Here is an 11,434-nt window from a genome sequence, read left to right on the forward strand (position 1 = left end):
CACGTCTAGCTCATCAAATAATCGGGAGATGCCTAGTTCATCCAGTCAGGAGTTAATCACAATTCCTGAACCTACCATTGCGATAGAACACTACGAAAATCCAGTGAAGGACGACAATGAAGCTCCAATCATCGGTTTTTGGTCCGGTTTGCTATTTGTGTCCGACCAGGGTTATACTAGCTAGTTGTGTCGGTTTAGTTTAGGAAATCATGTATGGCGGTTAATAAGGTTGGAGCGGCTCGTGTATATATACAGGAGGTTAGCTGCCCCTTGTAATCAAGTTTGTACCGCAAGAGTTGAGAAATAAACAGAAAAAGACAAGACATGATACGTGCATTTGGCGATAATTCTTTATGTGTGTGTTCGTCTAGCTTGATGTGATCGATCTTGGACGAATCCTAACAGATAACGATATAAGCCAAATATTCTGCATTGTCATCTGCTTCCCCTGTAGGTTGCACCATAGATGAGAAGATGCACTGCAACATATCAACTGCTACTGTTCTACAACATCCATCGGTGGATCATGGCACGGGGAATCCTTGCATGTCGGATGAGGAATATAAATACGCTGACGAGTAAAATCTTCAGAGATGGCAGAAAGATGCAAATGACGCAAATTCCGCATGCGGATAAGGTCAGAGGAGAGAGTGATGGACTGAATGCGACTAGAAGCCCTCTTTGATGGAAGATGCTATTCTGAACCTGAAGGAGAGCTGATTTCTCTTATACAAAGCAGTTCTTCTTAGCCAGTGGAATTAGATCCCTTTGCCGTACTGCCATGTGACAGAGTGTGGCCGTGTCGATTTTTGCTCCTCTTAGATTTTTGACCCATGTGACAAGAGTGTGGTGTGCCGTACTACCATGTCACAGAGTGTGACAGTGTTCCGAGCATCTTTATTTACAGGTTTCTGAAGCTAGAAGCCATGTGCAGGGAATGTTGCAGTGATGAAGCCTTCAGATGAACAGTACGAACCAGATGAAACGGCATGGATATATTGCACATGAGGTTTGCAGTTTTTGTTTTTTTTTTTTTTTTTTTTGAAACGGGTACATGAGGTTTGCAACTGTTACTAATCTTACACTGAAGTAGTACAAGAGAAAATTGCAATGTTATCACAGCTTTTTGGTTAGGGCAGCGCTGAGCGTCCCCCGGGGGATCAAATCCCCGATCCCCCGGGTCGCCAGCCGTTCGATGGAGATGTTAGCGATCGTCTGATCAAGTCAACCGTCCCACGCAGACGAAACAAAACAAAAAAGGAAAAGGAAAAATTCCCGTCATCCCCATCCCCCCGACGCACGACCTGCCCCGCGTCACCAGAAGCGCTGCCAGGTCCGGCAGTACCACCGCGCGCTTCGGCTGCTCACGTGCAGCACCGCCATCTTGAACATGTAGGTAGCTTCGCCGCCGGCCTCGCCGAAATCCTTTGCAGCACGGCGGCGCTCCGTTTGTAGCAGACGCCGGCACCGCTTATAGCAGCCATTGCCGACCTATGTAGGAGCCGCAGACGCCTATGGTAGCAGCCACCGCCGCCTAAAGTAGCAACAGCCGTCGCCTGTTGTAGCAGCCACCGCCGCGACATGTAGCAGAGGCCGACGCCACATGTAGCAGACGCCGTTGCTCCGCCGCCTATTGTAGCAGACACTTCCGCCCTTCATAGCAGAGGCCGACGCCTATTGTAGCAGCCGCCGTCGCGCCGTTGCCCTTTGTAGCGGTCGCCGCCGCCTTTTGTAGCAGACTCCTCCGCCCTCGCGTAGCGGACGCCGACGCGTATTGCAGCATATGCCGTCGCGCCGCCGCCCTTCGTAGCGTACGCCAACGCCACAAAGTAGCACGGACACCAACCGCGTGTAGCGATGCGGACAACCACAAGTAGCAGCGCCGCCCCGCCATCCTTCGCAGTTGCTCCACCACACCATGGCTGCAGCCGCGCCGGCCGAGCTTGGGGGCCGTTGGAGGACGTGGAGGTGGGGACCTTGGGCCTGGCCTCGGTGTGCTTGGAGGAGCGGGGCATGCGCCATGGGTGGCGGCCGAGCAGAGCGGGCGCTTGCCGTTGGTAGCAGGCCCGGCCATCCTTTGTAGCAACGTTGCACAACAATTGCGGCGAGCCGCCATTGACGGGTTCGCGTAAGCATCGCCATCGCCATGGCCGGAGCGGCAACGGCGGTGGCCGGCCGCGAGCGGCGAGCATGGTCGCAGCGACCTCGCCGGAGGGTGACGTGCTCGTGCGGTACACCGTCCGGGCGCCCGGGTGGAGCCCCGCGAGGTTGAGGAGCGGGCCGGGACGCAGCCGTCGTCTCCGAGCTTGAGGAGTAACGGGAGGACGAGGAGCCGACCGAGACCGGGATCGAGCTTGAGGATGATGAGGCGGGGAGCGGCGGCGCAAGGACGAGGAGCCGGCGAGGTGGTCGTCGAGCTTGCACGGCGTGGCGAGGATTAGGAGGAGGCGGGGTAGGATTCATGGCGGACTGGTTCCGTGTTTGAGATGGGGATGGAGATAACGAGGGGAGTTTCGTGTAGAGAGAAGCGACGGAAAAGGATAAGCTCATGGTGGACCCCATCCACCGCTCTATCTCACGTTGCAACTTGCAAGGGCACGCATGTGCCACGTAGGCGGACGATCGGTTGCCACGATCCCCCGGGGGAACACCAGTATTAGTATATTTGGGCAGCGCTGAGCGTCCCCCGGGGGATCAAATCCCCGATCCCCCGGGTCGCCAGCCGTTCGATGGAGATGTTAGCGATCGTCTGATCAAGTCAACCGTCCCACGCAGACGAAACAAAACAAAAAAGGAAAAGGAAAAATTCCCGTCATCCCCATCCCCCCGACGCACGACCTGCCCCGCGTCACCAGAAGCGCTGCCAGGTCCGGCAGTACCACCGCGCGCTTCGGCTGCTCACGTGCAGCACCGCCATCTTGAACATGTAGGTAGCTTCGCCGCCGGCCTCGCCGAAATCCTTTGCAGCACGGCGGCGCTCCGTTTGTAGCAGACGCCGGCACTGCTTGTAGCAGCCATTGCCGACCTATGTAGCAGCCGCAGACGCCTATGGTAGCAGCCACCGCCGCCTAAAGTAGCAACAGCCGTCGCCTGTTGTAGCAGCCACCGCCGCGACATGTAGCAGAGGCCGACGCCACATGTAGCAGACGCCGTTGCTCCGCCGCCTATTGTAGCAGACACTTCCGCCCTTCATAGCAGAGGCCGACGCCTATTGTAGCAGCCGCCGTCGCGCCGTTGCCCTTTGTAGCAGTCGCCGCCGCCTTTTGTAGCAGACTCCTCCGCCCTCTGTAGCGGACGCCGACGCGTATTGTAGCATATGCTGTCGCGCCGCCGCCCTTCGTAGCAGACGCCAACGCCACAAAGTAGCACGGACACCAACCGCGTGTAGCGATGCGGACAACCACAAGTAGCAGCGCCGCCCCTGCCATCCTTCGCAGTGCTCCACCACACCATGGTTGCAGCTGCGCCGGCCGAGCTTGGGGGGCCGTTGGAGGACGTGGAGGTGGGGACCTTGGGCCTGGCCTGGTGTGCTTGGAGGAGCGGGGCATGCGCCATGGGTGGCGGCTGAGCAGGCGGGCGCTTGCCGTTGGTAGCAGGCCCGGCCATCCTTTGTAGCAACGTTGCACAACAATTGCAGCAGCGCCATTGACGGGTTCGCAGAAGCATCGCCATCGCCATGGCCGGAGCGGCAACAGCGGTGGCCGGCCGCAGGCGGCGAGCATGGTCGCAGCGACCTCGCCGGAGGGTGACGTGCTCGTGCAGTACACCGTCTGGGCGCCTGGGTGGAGCCCTGCGAGGTTGAGGAGCGGGCCGGGACGCAGTCGTCGTCTCTGAGCTTGAGGAGTAACGGGAGGACGAGGAGCTGACTGAGACCGGGATCGAGCTTGAGGATGATGAGGCAGGGGAGCGGCGGCGCAAGGACGAGGAGCTGGCGAGGTGGTCGTCGAGCTTGCACGGCGTGGCGAGGATTAGGAGGAGGCGGGGTAGGATTCATGGCAGACTGGTTCCGTGTTTGAGATGGGGATGGAGATAACGAGGGGAGTTTCGTGTAGAGAGAAGCGACGGAAAAGGATAAGCTCATGGTGGACCCCATCCACCGCTCTATCTCACGTTGCAACTTGCAAGGGCACGCATGTGCCACGTAGGCGGACGATCGGTTGCCACGATCCCCCGGGGGAACACCAGTATTAGTATATTTCACACTCATTTAGGTCCAAGCATAGTATGTTCAAGTTCAAACATGCATGTACGTACAGCGGAAATCCCCCACCGGAAATACAGCGTCAGAGTTCGTGCCAGGGTTAATATTTACATATCGAACAGCAACACCCAAGAACAAGGACCAAAACTAAAGTAGTTTCTCAACCGACCATCTAAAACACCAACACAGCTCCACAGACAAAAGCAGGAACGAAAACAGCACACAGAGAGAAACTCTCTGGGATCAAAAGGACTACAGCTTCAGGGTTTTTCTTCGCAGCATCAAGGAGAATATGAGTAGGAGAAGCCGTTTTCTTCAGGACTGCATGTTATCATCAGCACCAGCATTTACTTGAGCATCAGTTTCCATAGCATCATCACCTTGCTCGATCAACAGCCGGGGATTGGCTGCCGCTACATTTCCATCGCCATTTCCCCCTTCAGCGCCCAGAGCCAGATTGATCAGAGCCGCAGCCCCCTGCTGAAGTTGTGCCGCCTCCGCGTCAGAGTGAGTACCTGCCCAATATTTCATAAAGGAAGTTGTAAGAAAAATCAAATCAACAGGATTTCTTAGGAATTTCTTCTCAAAACATGATCTGTTACGCGTTTTCCAAATCGCCCAGCAGATGGCTGCCATGCTGACGATCTGGACGTTGCGGCTCGCATGGAAAAATTGTGGCATCCACCAGAAGAATTGTGCAAAGGATCCAGGACGGGTGGGAGCATCCACGGCCATCCCCACCAAGCTCCTAACATACTGAGCTGCATGGAAAGAGAAAAAAAAGTGCAGAATAGATTCATGTGTGGAGCAAAATTGCAAAGAGGGTCACCAATCCATTTTCTTTTCAGCAAGTTATCTTTAGTGGCTATTGCATTATGCCAAATCAACCAGAGCCAGACTTTGATCTTCAATGGGATTTCGCTTTTCCACAAAATACTTGAAGGATCTATTAATACCATTTTTGCACATATATTTGTACATCTTATATCTTATATTTACTAATTGGAGGCACGGTAGAAGGCTCCACGTTAATCCACATCAGAATAATTAAGACAGTTAGATGTAAAATTTACAGTTAAGATTAGTCTAAAAAGTCGTTATTTCTAATGTACCATACAAAATCACGTCGACACGTTACCTTTGATTTCTGTTGCACCGTAACAGTTTTCAGCGCATCCTAATTCTCCCCGTTCGATCGCACCATGTAGTAGTCCAATTATTCACGTCTCTTTTCTTTCCTTAGGCTCCACGATTTCTTCCTGTTCTACTCCATATTCATTTTTTTTTCTCCGGTAACTCCGGCTATGGAAGATTGAGTCGGCTGGCTGATCTGTTGGAAATATAAGCAAATATCCATATGAAATAAACCGTACAAGTAATTGATAAATCATGATTACGAAAATAATAAGTAAACTAATCATGCAGACTAGTAAAGTGGATGAACATATCACATCTAAACAAGACAAACAGATCGCATCTAAAATAGAAAGTAGAAGAAGAAACTCTAACAGAAACTGAAAGAGTAACGACAAGATCACATACTTCGCAGCAGCGTTGTTGTCGCCCATGTTGAGGTTGCCGAGGAAGTCGCTGAGGTCCGGGAAGAAGTTGTCGGTGTGGAGGAACTCGTCGTCCGATAACGACGCCGTGATGCCAGTAGTCGCGCCGAAGCGCTCCCCAAAAACCTGATTGCCCCTCACCCGTACAGGTTCACGAGAGGCAGGGTTCCGGAGGCCTACTGTCCAAGCTCGGCTCGGCGAGATTCCCGCAACCCGCGGCGCGTCGTGACGAGGCGTGGCGAGGCGGGCGGCGGAGGAGGAGGAGTGCGCGAGAGCTCTCTCTCTCTCTTCTCACTCACTTACTAGGACTAGAACAGCCCACCTTATATATACCACTCCAACTCTCTCCCAACTAGCAATGTGAGACTAAACTTTACCACTAGTGCAGCCACTGATTTTTGGAATGGGCCATGTGAGTTTCAGAATTTGATAATGGGCCATGGCCCAAAGGCCAAATGCCTACAAATTCCAGCATGATCATACTCCAGATTCGTATCTCCCTTTCTCCGGTAACTCTGGCGATGGATGATTGAGGCGGTTGGCTAATTCGTCGAGATTGTTCTTCCTTGGGTTGACCATGGCTCACCAGTAGGTGTGTTGATTTGATCCCGGAAAAATAGTATCCAGAAGCCAGATGTTGTTATCGGTACATTGCATGACGGCCTCTATCCTCAAGAAAATATGGCGCTGAAATTGCAGTGTGAGGCTGTGCGTTGATTGGTATTTTATTGCACCGCTCTTCTCAAGTTTTGATTTGAGGTACGATGCACACATTGTTTCTCCCTAATGGATGTCATTGCTCAACATTATTTAATATTTGTGCCGTATGCATGCTCTTCTCAGTGTATCAGATTTTCTTGCTGCAAATTGATGCGCATCAAAACGTCAGGGATTGATGGATACATGTGATTATTTTTATGCAGTGATTGCTCTAAAACATTAAGGTTGATTTTTTTTGCTGTGTGTTTAATATCATCAGTTGGAGATAATAATTTATCACGCAGCATGATGGTATATATGCATTTAAGTTCAACATAAGTTAATTAGTCAAAGTGGATTCCCCGTAAAAAAGTACAAGTGGAATGTCTACCACATAAAAAGATTTAATTATTTCACAAATGTTAATTTTTTTGCAAAAAAGCATACTTTGTGACATCATTTACAGCCGTTTCTTCTGTTTCAAATAAAAACATAATTTAGTAGACCATGCAAGGAAAAAAAATATGTTACTTTAGCTAATATTTATATACGCAGAAGAAACTCGATTGTTTTTTTTTTTAATTGATAGGAAGAACTGATGAAAGCTGTAGGAATTAAAAGTAGTTATTTAAAAAAATTCCTACTAGCATGTAGGACAATCAAGACGTTGTATTCCTATACTAGCATGTAGGACAATGAAGACGTAGTATCAGTTAACGAAGGTAACAACTCCCTTCATTGATTAGAATCTAGGTCAACCAACTTGGATTTATAGAAGATGCACTTTCACTTCTCGCTCTTTAAAGATTTATAAATTTATTTCCCATTGTCTTGCCTAGATATATTGTCCAGGGATGTAAAGCCACCAGCGACGTCCGAAGCTCGATGATGCATGGCGTCTGGCCATCCAGAACTTAGACACCACGGACGACATCCAAAGCTTGACACGGCAATGCGTCTGGCCACCGTGAGGCCTACCTTTGGAATTCAATTTCCGATATCCATCTAGCGCGCTGTTCATCAATGCAACATCAGACATGGTTGCGGTGTACACCAATATCTACTCCCAAGTCTATAATGTAGGCATGTACATATCACTATTTTCATAAGGCCGGTATCGATCATGGGCCATACCTAACATGTTCTTTATTTCGATGAATCGTACCTATGCACAGGAAGTTCCAAACCATACAAGTGGTGGCTGGACATGGACTGCAATATCAACTACGAGCAATTGAATCCAGTGTCTACATGAAAGCACCGGCTGCTGCAAGAACATAATTTCGGAAGGGTGAAAGAAGAGTCCAGTAGAGGAAAAAATATCGCTACATATTTGCGCGTCATCATACAGTACATGCATCTCCTTTACATTATTCATATCTGCGCCTGGTCTCCAATTTTTCCCAGTTAACATGAGTTTATCTTATTAAACCACATGTGTAGCAAAACATTTGCTAAAGCTCTGAGATAATATGAGTAGCTGACTAAATAATCATGCATGTTGCTTTGATCTTTTCCTTTGCAGCTACCAGTTCAGCGTGTTGATCATGAGCCAACCTAAGATTCAGTCGATCTTTGGATATCGACAGCACAATTGATTTCTGAATGGATGCACGAAAATACGAAACCAGATTGATTTTTCTCCAAAGCATGACAAGGGCCTGTTCAGGCTTACAAATACAGACAACACAACCATATAAGAATATTATAAGCCTGAGAATTACTGTTATTTCTTAATGTTGCATGTATTGATGTTCTGAGACCGATACAGCTAAGAGCCTGAAACCTGAGATCAAAACACATGTATCTTGCATTAAATAAGAGTAACAATAAATGATTATTAACCAGTGAATAAAACATGGAAACTATTTATCAAAATAAAAAAATAGGAAGTGTTTCTATGTTCTCAAGAAATTTTGAATCCTGCAAACTGCCATGCACAATAAATTTATGAATCTTTACCTAAAATTCACTATCCCGTGCAGGGCACGGGTTGACGACTAGTACTCTTAACAGTGAATTGCCCGTTCTTTGTCCATTTCCACTTTGGTTTATCTAAACCATTAGAAAGGCTTCTCTTATTCAAAATATCCACCAATCCACACCACTTTAAGTCTACAGACAGCCATCTCCCGAAGGAGAATCTCCAACCCCTGTGAGCAGCATCAGCCACAGAGATAGTTTGTTCATTGCATATATCATAAATTTCAGGAAACTTGTCCATCAGGGGTGTGTGACCACACCAAGCATCTCTCCAGAAACTAGTTCTGCAACCATTTCCCACTGTCATTCTCCTACCACACAGATATATATCTGATATGTAGCATATCAGACCACAGGGGAGAGTCACCGCTTCTATGCCTGTCCCACTGAATCCCTGCATCCCCCAGGTACTTTCCTCTCATGAAATGTTGCCAAGGCCCCTCCTCATTTTCCAGTTTCCACCACCACTTGCACATCAAACTTATGTTGAATTTATACAAATCCTTGACCCCCAGGCCACCTCTGCATTTAGGTTTACAAATCCATCTCCACTTGACAAAGTGATATTTTCTCTTGTTTGCATCACCAGCCCAGAAGAAAGATCTGATAGGTTTTGTGATTGCTTCAATAGTTATCTTATGTAGCAGTCTCATGGACATTTGATACACAATACTGTTGGATAGACAGGAATCTATTTTGACTAGTCTGCCTCCAATGGACATAGCTCCACCCATCCATCCACCCATACTCTTCTTCACTTTCTCCCCAAGAAAATGCATCTCTGCTACTGATAGCCTTCTGGCACATACAGGAGTACCTAGATAGTGAATAGGCCAAGTCCCTTTTTGACAGTTAAATAACTCCACATACTCATTCAGTTTCTCTGCATCCTCCAGTACCTAAATTGTCTCACTCTTTTGAAAATTAATCTTCAGCCCAGACATTGTTTCAAATATTTACAGAAGTAACTTCAGGTTCCTTGCCCCCTCCATGTCATCTTGCAGCAATAAAATTGTATCATCTGCATATTGTAGAATAGCCACACCATGATCCAAGAATAAATAGGGACACCATGATCCAAAAAATTAATTGACGAATACTTTTCTACTCCTGGGAAAATCGTCAATATATCCGTACAAGTCTAATCTACCAGGTATGCCATGTGGTACGTTTAGATATAGAATTTTTTTGCAAGAGGTCGACTGAGGTGAGGAAAGAGATTCCAATGTTCCATGGGACCCAATGAATATCACATTTTCTTATCCAAAGCCATCCAACTTTTAGCCTATGCTGGATTAGAAGTTTGTTCTTTCATACCAGACCCAATCTTACTAGGGTTCCATCGTAGCAAGTTGAGCACAAATGATACCAATTGCTAATTATCCATGTATGGCAAAGTCAGCACAGCCATTTTGAGCCTATAAAAGGCAAGGCACCTGGACGGTAGCATTAGCACCAAACCACAGCCAGCACCTTCGGGAAGATCTTCATCTGAGCATAATAAATAGCTTCTAAAGCGTTAGCAACTAACCAGAGCTCTCTCGAAGCTTCTAAAACCTGCGGACCAATCATCAGCGATCACGAATCGATGGACCAAGTCACGAAGCTGGTGTCGGAGCGGGCGGTTGTGGTGTTCACTTCGAGCAAATGCTCCATGTGCGACTCCGTGACGTTCCTCCTCAGCAACCTCGGCGTCCACGCCGCCGTGTACGAGCTGGACAAGGAACAGCTGGGCAGGGAGCTGGAGAGAGAGCTCGCCAGGAGGCTCGGCCGAGGCTCGCCCGTGGTGCCAGCGGTGTTCATCGGCGGGAGTCTCGTCGGCGGCATCAATAGGGTCATGGCGCTGCACCTGGCCGGCGAGCTCGTCCCCATGCTCATGAACGCCGGCGCGCTCTGGCTCTAGTGAAAGAAAACGTGCATGCTGCTCAAGAAGAAGAATTAAGCTAGTAGTGGAAGGCCTGGTCTTTTATTATCCTGTGCCGGCTGCGTGGCAAGAAGAAGAAATTAAGCTAGTAGGGATGTTCTTGTTACTTAAGGTTTAGCCCTCGCTCTGGGTTCAGTTTCTTGTGTTGCATTTGCTACGTAAGCATGCAAGCAACTGTATTTTGGTATTATCAATCAACTTTTGCAGCCCCTGGATCAATGCATGATCAACCATGTCTAGCAACTCCCTTTCCTTGCAAATTTAACCTCTTGACAATCTTCTTCTTCTCCGTCGATCTTCATTTCTCCTGTCAACAATATAAGATCATGAATCATCTTATTCTCCTTCAATTGATTCTTCTCCGATCGAGATGTATGGATGCACATCGTGCATATATACATTATATTCATGAATTAACAAAAATGAGAAAAAGTGCACGAACATTTGTTTGACTTCCTGGTTTTGTGGGTCACTTTTGTTGTTCCATATTGCAGCCTCTCACTCCTTTCGAAGCATCTAATAATTTGGAAGTTAGTTTTGAAACCTACATTTCTGAAGGTGATAAAGAGGGAAAATAGTATTCTTACTGGACGTGTGTGTAACAACCTCACTAGATACAAAACATGAAGGGTGCTGAGAGACAACATCGCAATACAGTGAGATCGTTGTTGGAGCAAGAACTAGTGATGATAATTTCCAAATTTTACTTGCTTGACAATAGCATCCATCCACCTATTTTAATTTGAGATTGGGAAATGTCATTCATTTTAGCTGACAAGATAATTGAACGTGATAATACCATATGCTCGGTCACTTAGTTTTTTTTTCAGGGAAAGAGATTTCCATTAATTAGAACACGTGTTACATTCTAGAGCTATAGCATGAAGAGAATTCGTTTTGGGTTTCAAACATGGAAATTTCAAGAACATCCCAAAAGCTTCTTTTTTTAGAGTCGTTACTAAGAAGGATCCAGGCTTACCTTTTCATTTTCATGTTTTAAACTTGTTTAAATCCTGGTCAAATCTAGGATTGACCAAGATTCAAGTGGGCATAAAATAAAAAAATAAA

General features: G+C 47.8%; 1 protein-coding gene across 1 annotated transcript; it reads left to right on the forward strand.

Annotated features, from left to right (window-relative positions):
- The first annotated feature begins 9,881 nt into the window (after positions 1 to 9,881).
- On the forward strand, positions 9,882 to 10,599 carry LOC124698983 (glutaredoxin-C13-like). Its single transcript, XM_047231362.1, has one exon. It carries the CDS (start codon positions 10,031 to 10,033, stop codon positions 10,343 to 10,345), a length of 315 nt encoding a protein of 104 aa, XP_047087318.1. The 5' UTR covers positions 9,882 to 10,030; the 3' UTR covers positions 10,346 to 10,599.
- Positions 10,600 to 11,434: the final 835 nt, after the last annotated feature.

Source organism: Lolium rigidum, chromosome 3 (genome assembly GCF_022539505.1).
Source record: "Lolium rigidum isolate FL_2022 chromosome 3, APGP_CSIRO_Lrig_0.1, whole genome shotgun sequence".
Taxonomy (NCBI): Eukaryota; Viridiplantae; Streptophyta; class Magnoliopsida; order Poales; family Poaceae; genus Lolium; species Lolium rigidum.